The 18,467-nt window shown below is 43.2% G+C and overlaps 1 protein-coding gene and 1 non-coding gene across 4 annotated transcripts in view; both read left to right on the top strand.

Moving 5' to 3' along the window:
* Positions 1-702: 702 nt before the first annotated feature.
* LOC126272658 (uncharacterized) overlaps positions 703-18,467 on the top strand; it is an 82,702-nt gene continuing 64,937 nt past the window's right edge. For all 3 annotated transcript variants that reach the window (XM_049975668.1, XM_049975670.1, XM_049975669.1), the window contains exon 1: positions 703-788. In XM_049975668.1, coding sequence (XP_049831625.1) covers positions 741-788 — 48 coding nt within the window. In that variant the 5' untranslated portion in view covers positions 703-740. The remainder of the gene's footprint in view (positions 789-18,467) is intronic.
* Positions 5,790-5,872, top strand: Trnas-cga (transfer RNA serine (anticodon CGA)). The gene has a single exon. It is a non-coding gene; the product is annotated as a tRNA-Ser (tRNA).

The raw sequence follows: 18,467 nt of genomic DNA, 5'->3' as shown, positions 1-18,467 counted from the left end.
GTGATTTCTTCAAAATACAGAGACGATCTTTTGCTCGAGGAACTGATAACGGAGTATAGTTAATTGGGGGCAAAATCACTTGAAAATTCTGTATAGAATCTTCTAGGCATTTCTTATGGTCTCGGAAGGTAGTTCTGTTTTAGCGATATCAGCTGTTTCTAAGGACCACTGAATCAAATATCAATTCGGATTTATTCATATGAAATAGACACAGTAAAAGACTAGTGTCAATACGAGACTGGAATAGAAGAGAGAACCGATAGAGGTACTCAGGTGGCTTGCGGGGTATGGATGTAGATGTAGATGTAGAAAAACCTTGTAAACTACAGTACTACCCAGTTGCTCATAACACATGTTTGCATTATTGGAGGTGTACAAGACTGTTAACTACAAACGCATTTAATGTGAATGCTATCCTTAGCTTCGACCATATAGGCGTTCGATTACAGGCATCATTTACGTTTTTATGTTCGATAATTAGAGACGTAAATTCGTTTATGTATGTTGGTGTCCATTAGTGTTTTGTATGATTTAAGTCGAACACGCGTAAAACAAGTCGTGGACTACTGATATACAGCTACTACAGGGTCCCAGGAATAGATGACTTTCCAATAAACCGATCTCCCAGATTTAGCGTGCCATTACTGCCTTTACCTCCACGTAACAACGCAATCGCGCGAGCCGGCACTCGACGTCAGTTCCCATCCACCTTTCTGACCGCAGGGACGCGGGTCACTACTATGGAATACCGGATAGTGCGGTTCTTGTGTTTACTTTTCACGTTGGTGGTACGTACTGCATCTAAATAACGTAAACCGCTCTCGTACTGCGATGCCATTTCACACTCATAGACAGATTTTTTCGATGGCATTGCGTTCTGATTTCACCGTATACGGCACAACAAAAGGTCTATGAAAGACTAAATTTATCATAACTTCTCAATCAATTTCCGGCGTCTGTGGCCGAGAAGTTGTAGGCGCTTCATAACCGTGCGACTGCTACGGTCGCAGGTTCGAATCCTGCATCGGGCATGGATATGTGTGATATCCTTAGATTAGTTAGGTTTAAGTAGTTCTAAGTTCTAGGGGACTGATGATCTCATATGTTAAGTCCCATAGTGTTCAAAGCCATCTGAACCATCTCCTACAGCTATGTCATCTTCTTGTAACACACACAATTCACAAGTTCAAATTTGTGTGATTACCTTCAACAGTTTAAAACGTCTGCTTGTAGCTTGGAAGGCTCCTGCTTACACTTAATACACTGGTGGAAAGTGTTACACCATGAAGCACTATTCCAATAACTATTAAACGTTTAACAGATCTTCAAGACACAAGCGATATTAAATAACTGACGTTTCATTCCATTCAGAACTGCTGTCCACAACAGGCGTCAGTATGAGATGCTACCCGACACGCACGGATACACTGTTGCATTCGGACCTGTACGGAAGCAAACGATCTCTGAACGTCACATGGAGGGATATCATGCCGTGCCTGAGACGTCTGCTATGTCGGTTCATGTAGACTCCCGACAGGAGCCTGATCTGAAAGTATATGTCTTCCCATCGTGTCCCTGGCTCTGTGGTGACACTGCGAGCCAGACAACGATCTGTCCATTCCTGACTGTGTCGTTACGATGTGAACTGTAGTGTGGGGTCCGGATTTATGCTAGTGTACTGTGTCATTTCGCACCATAATCGTGAAGGTATGACAAAAGAGATTCCTACATACTGACAACTGTCATTTTTCCTTCAGAAATTACCCAATCAGTCGCTTTGTCTCTTGCAATAGTTTCCTGGAGTTGGACAGGTGTGAGTCTCAGGAACTTCCCGTTCATATGACATTCCACCAGGTCGTCTATGGACGCGGTGGCGTCTATCTCCCCGCCACACACATATCAGCGTCATTCATCACTCAGCAGCACAGAATGCAGCCCAGTGTCCCAGCTGACACTGGCTCTGCATCGTGCAGCCCTATGTAGTGCGTGGGTTCGCGCCCGCAGTAATCGATGTATGGTAACCCGCGATCTCATCAGTTTTCCTAGTAATTTTACGCTATGGTGACTTCCTGCCCGTAACCTTTTCCGATCAGTTTTCCTAGTAATTTTACGCTATGGTGACTTCCTGCCCGTAACCTTTTCCGAATTACAGCTGCTGCCATCCCTCTACTTGTCGGGGCAGCAGAAAAACCCTGGAAACATGGAAATTCTGTAGTAAAAGTTTCGTGGTGCAGGTTTAGGTTCTTTGCGGTGTATCACATTACACTGCCCGCCAAGGTATGTTGCAAGGCTAGCTCCACCTCTTCCACATACTAAGTGAAAATCTCATTTAGTTAACTGTTGTGTGTAGATAAGCAGCCACCGGTTACTTGTGTTTACAAAAATGCACAGAACTACATACCAGTACCCGTCTCTGGTAGAATTCTGTAGCATATCTGGAAACCACTGGACCAGTCTTACCAGACGCACTGCGTGGAAAGAATCGCTGTTGTGGTAAGAACCACCTGTCCATCAGAGGGACGATAATAAGAGTAAAAGAGGTGTGTAGCCCAGGAAGCGCGAAGGCCCAGATTTTATTCATGCAATATCTGAGAATTTGATTACTTAGTGACATCCAAAAAACTTTACACATAATCTCAGATCTTCACTAAGCCTTCATTCTCTGAGAAGTGACGAAGTCATGAAAGTAAAAAGTTTATCCCTGACAACATTTTCGCTGTTGGTGCAGTAAACCTGCCGTATCATTCCTGATGCTTTAATACTAGATTTGTTTACTATCGACTGTATTTGAGAGAAACTTTACATACAGTATTCACATTTCTTTATTCAGTTTCAACATATTGGGAACCGGCAACTTTATTAAATTTCTGAAAGTGTTTATTAGAGATTCGGTCAACGGTTGCAGTATTTATATTAAGCGCCTAATTTCAAACCTTTGCGGTCCATACTCAGCCCTCGCCTTCTGAGGCAGGGCTGACAGTGCCGGATCTACATGATAAACATGAAAGTGATTACACAAGCTTCATAAATGATTGCATAATGACTGCCAAAATTCACACTTGCCCCTTACTAACAGGGAGAGGTCCCCAGCGATGGTATAGACTCTTTGAAACTGTACGGTGATGTAGCTTAAGATCCCATATACAATACACTGTATTCACTCTGGTGAGCCCTCGGTTTCGAGTAATTGAGGAAAAAAAGAACTAGGAATTTTGTGGGGCACTGAACAGGGTTAAACATGTTACGCTATACATCGCCTGGTAATAGTTTCACATGCAAGAGGCCGCGGATTCGTATTTAGTGAGATGCAAAGATTCATTTTAACTTTAAGAGCTTCACCGAAAAGACTTTTATCATATTTTATATTCAGTTAACTCATTCAAATACTATTTTTAATGCCATTCTTTTGTCACATAATTTTAATCATAACATAATCTTCTTCATTTCCTCTCATTTTTTTTCCTGTCAGACTTGAAATCTTTGTTGAAGTGGTTTTAATTAATTTTATGTATTATTTTCGAATTAATCTACTTTGTTTTATCAAGATGTTTTTTCGACCACATTAATGGGTTCAATATATTTACTTCTCATTTTGCTTGATTTTTTTTGCTCATAAACCCGTCTTCCAGTTAAATTTCCACCTGCGTTATTTGGTCCATAATGCAATAGGTATTTCGGTTATTATATTTAAAATATTTGTGTGACGGTTACTGCGCAAAAAAATTGCACATCTGCTAACAAAAATACATTTTCCTTTCACTATTGCTCCAATATAAATACATTAGTTCGTCTTTTGTTTTTTAAATGATAGATCGGAATTCTAAAATAAGTGAAAATTATAGTAGAAAAATGTAACTAAATTTATACACAGTAAAATTCCGACTGGAGAAGGAATGACATTAAAAATTGAAACAAATGAAGAAATTCACACGGTGATTAAAATTATGTGACAAAGGAACAGAAATAAAAAATTACATTTAACAATTAAGTGAATATAATTAATGATCAAAGTCATTTCGATAAAGATTTAAAAATAAAATGAAGTCTTTACATCTCACATGATTCAAACCCATAGCCTGCTGACTACAGTTTTTATCCTATCCATTACACCACACAACCAGGCGATATATACTGAAGCGCCAAAGAAATCTGGTACAGGCTTGCGTATTCAAATACAATGGAAACAGGCTGAACACGGCACTGCGGTTGGCAGTGCCTATGTAAGACAACAAAAGTCTGACGCAGTGGTTAGATCGTCTACTGCTGCTACATTGGCACATTATCAATATTTAAGTGAGTCTCAACGTGGTGGTATAGTCTGCGCACGAGCGATGGAACAAAGCATCACCGAAGTAGCGATAAAGTTGGGATTTTTCCGTACGACTATTTCAGGGGTGTACCATGAATATCAGGAATCTGGCAAGACATCAAATCTTCGACATCTCTGCGACCGGAAAAGTAACCTGCAAGAACCGGACCAGCGACGACTGAAGAGAATCTTTCACCGAGACAGAAGTGCAGCCCTTTCGCAAATTGCTGCAGATTTCAATGCTGAGATATGAACAAGTGTCAGCGTACGAATCATTCACCGATTCATCGATATGGGCTTTCGGATCCGAAGGCCCACTCGTTCATCCTTGACGACTGCACGACACAATGCTTTACGCCGCCCTGGGCCCGTCAGCACCGACATTGGACTGTCAATGACTTGAAACATGTGGCCTCGTCGGGCGACTCTCGATTCAAAGTGTATTGAGCGGATAGACGTGTACAGGTATGGAGACAACCTCATGAACCCATCGACCCCGCATGTCAGTAGCGGACTGTTCAAGCTTGTGGAGGCTCTATAACGGTGTGCGACATGTGCAGTTGGAGCGAATGAGTGATACATCTATTCACGACTGATAGGTTACACGTACGTAAATCTCCTATGTGATCATCTCCATCCATTCACGTCCATTGCGCGTCCTGATGGACTTGGGCAATTGAAGCACGACAATGCGACACCCACACGTACAGAATTGCTGCAGAGTGTCTCCAAAGACACACTTCTGACTTCAAAGACTTCCGCTGGCTACCAAACTGCCTAGACATGAACATTATTGAGAATATACAGGACGCTTTGCAATGTGCTTTTCAGAAGAGATCTCCATCAGCTCGTACTCTTACAGATGTATGTACATCCCTGCAAGATTCATGGCGTCAGTTCGCTCTAGCACTCCTTCAGACATTAGTCGAGTTCACGCCACGTCGTGTCGCGGCACTTCTGCTTGGTCGCTGGGGCCTACACGATATTAGCAGGTGTACCGGTTTCTTTGGCTCTTCAGTGTATGATGCAAATTTTTAACGCTATTGCGTATCACATAAAATTCCGACTTATTTATTTAAATATTTATTTATTTGTTTAGCAAATGAGGGCCCACCAGGGTGGATGGCGGCACCTTGTGATACCTTTGATCTTGAGTGAGATATTCTAACGTTGTACTTGAAATTATATCACTGTACGACTCATAATTGAGACGATATAACGTAGCAGATAGGCAAAGGTCCCTAATTCGAGTCTCGGCCCGGCAAACAGTTTTAATCTTCCGGGAAGTTTCATATCAGCGCACACTCTGCTGCAGAGTGAAAATCTCATTCTGGAAACATTTCCCAGGCTGTGGCTAAGCCATGTCTTCGCAGTATCCTTTCTCTCAGGAATGCTAGTTCTGCGAGGTTCGCAGGAGAGCTTCTGTAAAGTTTGGAAGGTAGACGAGGTACTGCCAGTAGTAAAGCTGTGAGGAGAGGGCGCGAGTCGTGCTTGGGTAGCTCGGTTGGTAGAGCACTTGCCCTCGAAAGGCAAAGGTCCCGAGTTCGAGCCTCGGCCCCCGCAAACAGTTTAAATCTGCCAGGAAGTTTCACCTTTGTTCTTAACCTACATCACCGTATGGATAGTTTCCAAAGGTCGATGTCACCCTTGCGGATCTCTTCTTGTAAGTCAAAATGAAATATATATATACTGCAACTGTTGACAGGATCATCAACAAACGCTTTATATACTCACATATTCTACCGTTGTACTTGGAAATTATATCACTGTACGACACGTAATTCAGACGATATGATGTAGCAGACATTAAGATGTTGGAAAACGAAACTACAAGGCGATATTCACAAGAGATGCAGGTGCAATATACGCACCAACGTCGATGAAATACTTGTGAAAGATATGTGAACAAAGTTGTGGATAAAAACGTGCCCCAGACCCCTAGATCGACAACAGCCCAACGTGGTACTAATATTACTTGTTGCAGCGTTAAGAACCAGGAACCTCCTTTTCGGGTGGGGGTGATAATGTAGAGAGAGAATAAGGAGATGGAGAGATGGACAACCAGAGAAGTCGGAGAGGGAGTAGCACACAGGTATTTGAGAAGAGGAGATGGCGAGAGAGAGAGAGAGAGAGAGAGCGAGGGGGGAAATAGACAGGGGAAGAGAAGAGGAGGAGATGAGCAGAGAATGGAGGAAAGAAAGAGATCGACATTGGAAGGAAAGAGGAGGAGATGGTCCAACAGATGGGATATGATGAGAAGGAGATGGAGTGATGAGGAAATGGGATAAGAGAGGGGGAGACAGAGCAGACACAACGAGATGGGTTAGAGGAGGGAGGAGGAAATGGGCACAGAGAGGGGTAGATGGACAAAGTGTAGGATGTGGAGGAGGTAGACAGAGAGAGGGGGCTGAAGGAGATGACCACAAAGAGGAACAACGGCGAGCGAGGGGGCTAGGGGGAGAATGGGAACTAGATATGTACTAAATACACTCCTGGAAATGGAAAAAAGAACACATTGACACCGGTGTGTCAGATCCACCATACTTGCTCCGGACACTGCGAGAGGGCTGTAAAAGTAGTGATCACACGCACGGCACAGCGGACAATCCTTGAACCGCGGTGTTGGCCGTCGAATGGCGCTAGCTGCGCAGCATTTTTGCACCGCCGCCGTCAGTGTCAGCCAGTTTGCCGTGGCATACGAAGCTCCATCGCAGTCTTTAACACTGGTAGCATGCCGCGACAGCGTGGACGTTAACCGTATGTGCAGCTGACGGACTTTGAGCGAGGGCGTATAGTGGGCATGCGGGAGGCCGGGTGGACGTACCGCCGAATTGCTCAACACGTGGGGCGTGAAGTGTCCACAGTACATCGCTGTTGTCGCCAGTGGTCGGCGGAAGGTGCACGTGCCCGTCGACCTGGGACCGGACCGCAGCGACGCACGGATGCACGCCAAGACCGTAGGATCCTACGCAGTGCCGTAGGGGACCGCACCGCCACTTCCCAGCAAATTAGGGACACTGTTGCTCCTGGTGTATTGGCGAGGACCATTCGCAACCGTCTCCATGGAGCTGGGTTACGGTCGCGCACACTGTTAGGCCGTCTTCCGCTCACGCCCCAACAACGTGCAGCCCGCCTCCAGTGGTGTCGCGACAGGCGTGAATGGAGGGACGAATGGAGACGTGTCGTCTTCAGCGATGAGAGTCGCTTCTGCCTTGATGCCAATGATGGTCGTATGCGTGTTTGGCGCCGTGCAGGTGAGCGCCACAATCAGGACTGCATACGATCGAGGCACACAGGGCCAACACCTGGCATCATGGTGTGGGGAGCGATCTCCTACACTGGCCGTACACCTCTGGTGATCTTCGAGGGGACATTGAATAGTGCACGGTACATCCAAACTGTCATCTAACCCATCGTTCTACCATTCCTAGACCGGCAAGGGAACTTGCTGTTCCAACAGGACAATGCACGTCCGCATGTATCCCGTGCCACCCAACGTGCTCTAGAAGGTGTAAGTCAACTACCCTGGCCAGCAAGATCTCCGGATCTGTCCCTGATTGAGCATGTTTGGGACTGGATGAAGCGTCGTCTCACGCGGTCTGCACGTACAGCACGAACGCTGGTCCAACTGAGGCGCCAGGTGGAAATGGCATGGCAAGCCGTTCCACAGGACTACATCCAGCATCTCTACGATCGTCTCCATGGGAGAATAGCAGCCTGCATTGCTGCGAAAGGTGGATATACACTGTACTAGTGCCGACATTGTGCATGCTCTGTTGCCTGTGTCTATGTGCCTGTGGTTCTGTCAGTGTGATCATGTGATGTATCTGACCCCAGGAATCTGTCAATAAAGTTTCCCCTTCCTGGGACAATGAATTCACGGTGTCCTTATTTCAATTTACAGGAGTGTACCTACCCAGATGACACTAGGTGTTCAGTTACTTAAATAACAAATAAAACTGGAATATGCACCTGCGTAATGAACTCTACAGAAGGGAGTATGAGTTCTGAACTCTCATACTTAAACATGTTTCCCTGAAACCCCTGTCAGCTTCGTGGCTGTGCCCAAAAAAGAGTAGATCCGACTCTCCATATGGCGGCAAAAGCGGCGGAGATCGCATGGGGCCTCGCATATACCTATGTACACAGTAGTTTGATGACAGGAAGAAGCTTAAATGGATGTATCACTGAAGAATGCAATCGCTTACTGTACATAAATGTTTATGCACATACGAGTTGCATTCAAGTTCTAAGGACTCCGATTTTTTTTTTTTTCTCTGGACTGGAAAGTGACAGAAACATGCGCATTGTTTTAAAATGAGGCCGCGTTCATTGTCAACATGTCCCAGAGATGGCAGCACCATACGACGATGGAATTTTACCGCCTGCGGCGAGAATGAGAACTGTTTTAAATACTTAAAATGGCGACGTTTTCCTTACTTGAACAGCGTGCAATCATTCGTTTTCTGAATTTGCGTGCGGTGAAACCAACTGAAATTCATCGACAGTTGAAGGAGACATGTGGTGATGGAGTTATGGATGTGTCGAAAGTGCGTTCGTCGGTGCGACAGTTTAATGAAGGTAGAACATCGTGTGACAACAAACCGAAACAACCTCGGGCTCGCACAAGCCAGTCAGACGACATGATCGACAAAATGGAGAGAATTGTTTTGGGGGATCGTCGAATGACTGCTGAAAAGATCGCCTCCAGAGTTGACATTTCTGTGGGTTCTGTGCACACAATCCTGCATGACGACCTGAAAATGCGAAAAGTGTCATCCAGGTGGGTGCCACGAATGCTGACGGACGACCACATGGCTGCCCGTGTGGGATGTTGCCAAGCAATGTTGACGCGCAACAACAGCATGAATGGGACTTTCTTTTCGCCGATTGTGACAATGGATGAGATGTGGACGCCATTTTTCAATCCAGAAACAATGCGCTAGTCAGCTCAATGGAAGCACACAGATTCACCGCCACCAAAATAAATTCGGGCAACCGCCAGTGTTGAAAAAAGTATGGTGTCCATGTTCTGGGACAGCGAGGGCGGAATCCTTACCCATTGCGTTCCAAAGGGCACTACGGTAACAGGTGAATCCTACGAAAATGTTTTGAAAAACAAATTCTATCTTGCACTGCAACAAAAACGTCCGGGAAGGGCTGCGCGTGTGCTATTTCACCAAGACAACGCACCCGCACATCGAGCTAACGTTACGCAACAGTTTCTTCGTGATAACAACTTTGAAGTGATTTCTCATGCTCTCTACTCACCTGACCTGGCTCCTAGTGACTTTTGGCTTTTTCCAGCAATGAAAGACACTCTCCGTGGCCGCACATTCACCAGCCGTGCTGGTATTGCCTCAGCGATTTTCCAGTGGTCAAAACAGACTCCTAAAGAAGCCTTCGCCGCTGCCATGGAATCATGACGTCATCGTTGTGAAAAATGTGTACGTCTGCAGGGTGATTACGTCGAGAAGTAACGCCAGTTTTATTGATTTCGGGTGAGTAGTTAATTAGAAAAAAAATCGGAGGCCTCAGAACTTGAATGCACCTCGTATGTTCAGAATCGTTTTGTTTTCATCCATGGAATCACTCGTTCACTTCATTCCTTGGAAGGATACAAGAACATATTTGTAGCGAATAGCTCTTCCACTATCATTTCGTCATGTGTTTCGATACGCCTTTGTCAGGGCATCGAGACATTTCATTATCGACAACCAGCTGCTCACGAAACAGTGAAAGAAGTTTCACTGAAACAGTCAGTAGAGCTAATGACGCAGTACTCGCGTAAAACTGGATTGGCTACGTTTGCAAATGGTGTCTTGCAAGTAGCAGTCACGAAGCAACTCGCCTAGCCTCACTGCACCAGTTACTTTCTGTAAGACAAATAGTTTGTATGGAGTGAGAGGGTGAGTATGAATGTCCTATGTGTGGTTTCGAAGGCATTGCACAGATAGTACCTTCAGATATACAGAGATAATAGAAAGGAGCGAAATTTTACTTGTTGTCTGAATACAGTACAGGATGTCCCAAAAATTTACGTTACATATTCAGGGTGATATAACACGGCTTACAGTTAACATAGAAAAAAAAGTAAAGTTTGTCTGACGCACCATTTCAGCAAGTTTTATTCTGGAAGTTTAATCAAGTTTTACATGCGTTTCTCTTGTGGTAAGTGCAGTATTTAGCCTGTGAAGACGCTCATGGAGTAACTGGTACACCGTCGTATAAGGGATCTGATGCCATGCGGAAAGACGTATGTGGTGGACGCTGGTATACCTCTCGAATTCTCTTTGTAGCCTCATCACTTCTATTTAGCCTACCTACATGGTGCTTCAGATCCATAGTCCCTGTTTTCACGAATTTCCGGCTACATTTTTTTATGATGGCTGAGAAGGTGGTGGGTTCCTGTATCGCATTCTGAAATTTAATTGAACTTCAGTATCTGACGTCGTTTCCATAAACCAATCCACCTCTTGTAGCTTTTTTAGAACTGACTCCATTCTCCAACTCATTTATGATGATCCTATTGCCCGGCAACAACACCGAATTTTTTCAACTATGTTGCTCTTTTCACCTGGAGAGCCAAATACATTTACATATTGTTGTTGTTGTTGTTGTTGTCTTCAGTCCTGAGACTGGTTTGATGCAGCTCCCCATGCCACTCTATCCTGTGCAAGCTGCTTCATCTCCCAGTACCTACTGCAACCTACATCCTTCTGAATCTGCTTAGTGTACTCATCTCTCGGTCTCCCTCTACGATTTTTACCCTCCACGCTGCCCTCCAATGCTAAATTTGTGATCCCTTGGTGCCTCAAAACATGTCCTACCAACCGATCCCTTCTTCTAGTCAAGTTGTGCCACAAACTTCTCTCCTCCCCAATCCTATTCAATACCTCCTCATTAGTTACGTGATCTATCCACCTTATCTTCAGTATTCTTCTGTAGCACCACATTTCGAAAGCTTCCATTCTCTTCTTGTCCAAACTAGTTATCGTCCATGTTTCACTTCCATACATGGCTACACTCCAAACAAATACTTTCAGAAACGACTTCCTGATACATAAATCTATATTCGATGTTAACAAACTTCTCTTCTTCAGAAACGCTTTCCTTGCCATTGCCAGTCTACATTTTATATCCTCTCTTCTTCGACCATCATCAGTTATTTTACTTCCTAAATAGCAAAACTCCTTTACTACTTTAAGTGTCTCATTTCCTAATCTAATTCCCTCAGCATCACCCGATTTAATTTGACTACATTCCATTATCCTCGTTTTGCTTTTGTTAATGTTCATCTTATATCCTCCTTTCAAGACACTGTCCATTCCGTTCAACTGCTCTTCCAAGTCCTTTGCCGTCTCTGACAGAATTACAATGTCATCGGCGAACCTCAAAGTTTTTACTTCGTCTCCATGAATTTTAATACCTACTCCAAATTTTTCTTTTGTTTCCTTTACTGTTTGCTCAATATACAGATTGAACAACATCGGGGAGAGGCTACAACCCTGTCTCACTCCTTTCCCAACCACTGCTTCCCTTTCATGCCCCTCGACTCTTATTACTGCCATCTGGTTTCTGTACAAATTATAAATAGCCTTTCGCTCCCTGTATTTTACCCCTGCCACCTTTAGAATTTGAAAAAGAGTATTCCAGTCAACATTGTCAAAAGCTTTCTCTAAGTCTACAAATGCTAGAAACGTAGGTTTGCCTTTTCTTAATCTTTCTTCTAAGATAAGTCGTAAGGCCAGTATTGCCTCACGTGTTCCAACATTTCGACGGAATCCAAACTGATCCTCCCCGAGGTCTGCATCTACCAGTTTTTCCATTCGTCTGTAAAGAATTCGCGTTAGTATTTTGCAGCCGTGGCTTATTAAACTGATAGTTCGGTAATTTTCACATCTGTCAGCACCTGCTTTCTTTGGGATTGGAATTATTATATTCTTCTTGAAGTCTGAGGGTATTTCGCCTGTCTCATACATCTTGCTCACCAGCTGGTAGAGTTTTGTCATGACTGGCTCTCCCAAGGCCGTCAGTAGTTCTAATGGAATGTTGTCTACTCCGGGGGCCTTGTTTCGACTCAGGTCTTTCAGTGCTCTGTCAAACTCTTCACGCAGTATCGTATCTCCCAATTCGTCTTCATCTACATCCTCTTCTATTTCCATAATATTATCCTCAAGTACATCGCCCTTGTATAAACCTTCTATATACTCCTTCCACCTTTCTGCCTTCCCTTCTTTGCTTAGAACTGGGCTGCCATCTGAGCTCTTGATATTCATACACGTGGTTCTCTTCTCTCCAAAGGTCTCTTTAATTTTCCTGTAGGCAGTATCTATCTTACCCCTAGTGAGATAAGCTTCTACATCCTTACATTTGTCCTCTAACCATCCCTGTTTAGCCATTTTGCACTTCCTGTCGATCTCATTTTTGAGACGTTTGTATTCCTTTTTGCCTGCTTCATTTACTGCATTTTTATATTTTCTCCTTTCATCAATTAAATTCAATATTTCTTCTGTTACCCAAGGATTTCTAGCAGCTCTCGTCTTTGTGCCTACTTTATCCTCTGCTGCCTTCACTACTACATCCCTCAGAGCTACCCATTCTTCTTCTACTGTATTTCTTTCCCCTATTCCTGTCAATTGTTCCCTTATGCTCTCTCTGAAACTCTGTACAACCTCTGGTTCTTTCAGTTTATCCAGGTCCCATCTCCTTAATTTCCCACATTTTTGCAGTTTCTTCAGTTTTAATCTACAGGTCATAACCAATAGATTGTGGTCAGAGTCCACATCTGCCCCTGGAAATGTCTTACAACTTAAAACCTGGTTCCTAAATCTCTGTCTTACCATTATATAATCTATCTGATACCTTTTAGTATCTCCAGGGTTCTTCCACGTATACAACCTTCTTTCATGATTCTTAAACCAAGTGTTAGCTATGATTAAGTTATGCTCTGTGCAAAATTCTACTAGGCGGCTTCCTCTTTCATTTCTTAGCCCCAACCCATATTCACCTACTATGTTTCCTTCTCTCCCTTTTCCTACACTCGAATTCCAGTCACCCATTACTATTAAATTTTCGTCTCCCTTCACTATCTGAATAATTTCTTTTATTTCATCGTACATTTCTTCAATTTCTTCATCATCTGCAGAGCTAGTTGGCATATAAACTTGTACTACTGTAGTAGGTGTTGGCTTCGTATCTATCTTGGCCACAATAATGCGTTCACTATGCTGTTTGTAGTAGCTTACCCGCATTCCTATTTTCCTATTCATTATTAAACCTACTCCTGCATTACCCCTATTTGATTTTGTGTTTATAACCCTGTAGTCACCTGACCAGAAGTCTTGTTCCTCCTGCCACCGAACTTCACTAATTCCCACTATATCTAACTTTAACCTATCCATTTCCCTTTTTAAATTTTCTAACCTACCTGCCCGATTGAGGGATCTGACATTCCACGCTCCGATCCGTAGAACGCCAGTTATCTTTCTCCTGATAACGACATCCTCCTGAGTAGTCCCCGCCCGGAGATCCGAATGGGGGACTATTTTACCTCCGGAATATTTTACCCAAGAGGATGCCATCATCATTTAATCATACAGTAAAGCTGCATGTCCTCGGGAAAAATTACGGCTGTAGTTTCCCCTTGCTTTCAGCCGTTCGCAGTACCAGCACAGCAAGGCCGTTTTGGTTAATGTTGCAAGGCCAGATCAGTCAATCATCCAGACTGTTGCCCCTGCAACTACTGAAAAGGCTGCTGCCCCTCTTCAGGAACCACACGTTTGTCTGGCCTCTCAACAGATACCCCTCCGTTGTGGTTGCACCTACGGTACGGCCATCTGTATCGCTGAGGCACGCAAGCCTCCCCACCAACGGCAAGGTCCATGGTTCATGGGGGGAGGATTTACATATTACCTTACATAAAAAGAACTTTTTCAGTTGGCGCATCAGTCAAACTTTACTTTTTTCCATATATTTACCGCAAGTCGAGTTACATTTCGCTGTAGTTGTAAAGTACTTTTCTAACACCTGTGTAGTAGGATAAACACGAATAAGATTTGTTTACAGGTGGATTTAGATGCCCCTAGAAATCGTGTTTATGCAACTCTCAACACATTCAAATACTTTCGCACGCTATGTCGAATCTGTTAGTCCTACATGAAAGTAGACAGAAGCTTAGTGTGTAGCTGAATTTTGTGCTGGAATACGTTTTGAGCGGAGGCTACAGTTGTCAAGTCATTCAGGAAAGGCATACAAAAGTGAACATACACACCCCTACTTCCCCACTCAGTCCAAATATTCAGGATATCTGTTACGTTGTTCATGACATTCCATCCTACCAATGTACGAAAATTTGCTACTACACGAGTTATTTCCGACATTCGGATGTTTTTGGTCTTCATTGACTGGCATTTTTACGTCACTGGATTAGGAAAGCTCTTACAGATTGTAAAATTGACGTTTGTGTAAAATTTTACTTGACAGTTTTGTGAATTTTAGCAGAACAAAATGAATAGTTACATCAGTGTACCCACCAGGAATCCGTTTACGATGATTATGCTTGTTAGAGTTATGTTTGGGTCGAATTTTAACGGTAAGTAGTTTTACCTTAACGTTCGCAGAAGTTGTTTTTCCTTCATTACACAAATGGGTACTTTTAAATTATTAACATTATTGAAATAGCTGACTATGCTGCTGTCATGTTCAATAGATAATTAAAGACGTCAAATATTGGAAACAGTTCGTGTAGTTGGAATTTTTTGTGCTAGGATGGAGTGCCATAAAACTCCAAAAATCCTGAGATGTGAGGGATGAGGATTGTTAGAAATGCACTTTTGCCCTTTTATCTTGAATAACATGTAAACCGCGTCCTCCAGTGAAATTGTATCCCAGTATAAAATTTAAATGACTTAAATTTCCCAAGAAATGATCCTGTTAATTTTCTTTCTGTAAGACAAATAGTTTGTATGGAGTGAGCGAGTGAGTATGAATGTCCCATGTGTGGTTTAGAAGGCATTGCGGGTTGCATAAAACCCCTCAGTAAGAGCAGCTGGGCTATCCTGTAAAACATGCGAGTGAGGGGGGATGCAAAACCTAGTATCAGAACACAGATCTGTCTCCTCTAGGAGGAAGAACAGCTGTACCTCAGCTGGGCATGGAGTGGAACAAGGATGTCAGATATGGGTACAACACTATACCACAGTAGGTATAGCATATTTGATTGCAAAAGGTGCAGTAATTTTGATTTTTGGAGATGATATGTGTATTAACCCATGTGTGAAAAATCCATGATATAGACCTCATCCCCCTTGTTGTGGTATCTGCCCATTCCAAAAAAAAAAAAAAAAAAAAAAAAGAAAAACCACTAAGGAATGGCACTTTTTCCAGTTTTTCCAGACCATCTCAGCAAAAAATGCCAGTACCAAGCTGCAGACCAAGTTTCAAAAATATAACATGTTAGAAAATTTGGATCAGTTACAGAGACACGAGACTGTTACAGTCTGCCAAAATGTCGTGAAATCGCAAAATGTTAGACACATCAGTGGTTTTGCCTCAATAACTATCTTTTAGTCCAATTTTGTGCAAAGTGCATAAGGACCTGTGACATAGGGGACTTAATTTCCTTCACGATTTATAGAAAACATGTGCAATTTCTCACTTTACACGCTGAGAAATATTGCACTCGTAATATTAGCGAAAGTATACTTCATAAATACTATCCTCATTCAAAACAGTATTCCAGAAAGTAATATCATCTGTAAGCCATTATGTCTACAACACGGACATTCAGTTAATGAGATTCATGTCATTTCTCGGGGACTAATATATTCGAAAAAGATAAACAGAAAATTTCAAAAACTAATCAAACAATGGAAACTCCATGCAGGATATCAACAATGCAGGAAAGGGCATAGTGCTACTTACAGTAAAGAAGACACGTCAAGATGTAGACAGGTACAATTAAAAGACACTTACATAAAGCTTTCGGCCACAGTCTTCATCAGTAAAAGTGAGACACACCATTCACATACGCAAGCAAGCACATATTCTGCACGCACGACTGCCATCCCCAGCATATCCAGCCGGAGGCATTCCGGCCCAAGGTGCTGGAGATGGCCGCCGCGTGCGCATTATGTGTTCTTCGTTGTGTGTGTGAATGGTGTGTGCCTCTCTTTTGCTACAGAAGGCTGTGGTAGACAACTTTATGTAAGCGTCTTTAAATTGTACCTGTCCGCCACTTGACGTGTCTTCTTTACGAAAATTTCAGAACTTACACTTCTATTTCAACAAAATTTGGTTTAAAAATTGATGTCAAATTTTATTATAATGGTACACGCAACCTTTAAAGTTAAAATTTGATCACTTTCGCTGTTTTTGCTCAGCTGTCTTTGATGTGTTGAATTTCTCTCTTCAAATGTTCTTCCATGTTGAATTCAAACTCTGTTACATTACTTCGTCATTCGAACCCACAAAGAACACACAATGGAACATCGAAGTCCTGCTTTTTTGTAGCTGAATTTGTTGCCATGAGCCGTTTTGTACTGACATGAAATCATGTTAAGTACTGCCTGTAAAATTGGTTCTTTCTTGGCTGGATTGCAGTTAGACACCACTATCCTTCTTCGAGCCTGTATTTCATACCCTACAACGTTTGAGCTTGGAGATAATTTGAATATGCATGACACCGAACTTGATCCTTTCTTGGAGGCTGGCGTACGAAATCGAATTTGGTGTCTGTAGTTGCTGTAGAAAAGAAGAGATATCCTAAGTCATCTATATAACGGTTCAATATGCCACAAAGAAATTTTCAGTTGCTTCCATAATCTTATCTTTTTCTGCAGCTGAATCTTTCAAAATAAACTGACAGATAAAAGTGAGTTCCAAGAAGAAGTCGTGCGACACAGACGTAAGTTTGTAGGCGTGTTTCTACAAATTTAGGATGTCAGCTATCCAGATTTCGCACCAATCGCATAAGAGTGTAGCTAATAGCACGACTATGAGGATGCAAATCAGATTTGCTTTAAATACAAGCTGTAGCGACAAAGACGCCACTATAGACACGTTGAATTTGAACGAGGTCGTGTAATAGGACAATGAGAAGCTGGATTTTCCTTCTGCGGTATTGGAGAAAGACTTGACAAGAACGTAGCCACTGTCTATGATTGCTGGCAACTATGGTGGTGGAATAAGTGGGCGTAAGAAGACCGGGTTCTGGACGGCCGCGTGTCCCTACCGAGAGCGAAGACATTCGTGTTTGACATATGGATGTGGCCTAACTGCAGCAGCAATTTGAACAGCAATTCGTACAACTGTGAGAAAACGAACTAGATTACGTCAAGGACAGCTTCAAACTAGGCACACTGTTGCGTGCGTTCCACTGACCCCTAAGTACCGCCGTTTGGGTTCGGTGGTGTCACGTGAGAGCTCATTGGGGACCAGGGAAGACATCAGTTGTGTTTCCTGATGAAAACTGGTTCTGTCTCGGTGCCAGTGATGACCGTCTGTTGGTTAGGAGGAGGCCAGTTCTAGGCCTACAACCAACCTGTCTGTGTGCTAGACTCACTGAACCTAAACCTGGAGTTATCGCCTGAGGTGCGATTTCCTATGACAGCATGAGCACTGCCGTGGCTATACCACGCACCCTGAAGTCAGTCTCGTGACTCGACCTGTTGTGCTGCCAGGAGTGATAATGTTCGCCCACGTACTACTGTTGTAACCCAATATGCGCTATACAGTGTCGACATGTTGTCTTGGCTCTCACGACTACCGGATCTGTCTGCAATCGAGCACGTATTGGACATCATGGGAAGACAAAACAGAGTCATCCACAAACAGCAGTCCCTATATTGATCGACTGGGTGCCACAAGTATGTAACATACTGACACTAGGAACTTTACAATACACTGCATTCACATTTGCTGACTTGTATTCAACATTCGGGCAATTACACTGTTTGTGGCTCTTCTCGCACCTATGATAACATTTGTTCTTGCCATGTTAATCACTTAAATATGTTACCTAGACAAAAGTTTCCCAACAGTTCATTACACTACATCAATTACTTTTTGGTATTGAGATTGTTTTACATCGGTGTAGAAACAGTCTAATTGTATGAAGCATCGGTGTGAAGAGCGTGGAAAAATTTAGCTTCCCCTT

This window comes from Schistocerca gregaria, chromosome 5, assembly GCF_023897955.1.
Source record: "Schistocerca gregaria isolate iqSchGreg1 chromosome 5, iqSchGreg1.2, whole genome shotgun sequence".
Taxonomy (NCBI): Eukaryota; Metazoa; Arthropoda; class Insecta; order Orthoptera; family Acrididae; genus Schistocerca; species Schistocerca gregaria.
The sequence above is the reverse complement of the archived record's forward strand: the minus strand, read 5'-3'. Positions and strand labels throughout refer to the sequence as shown.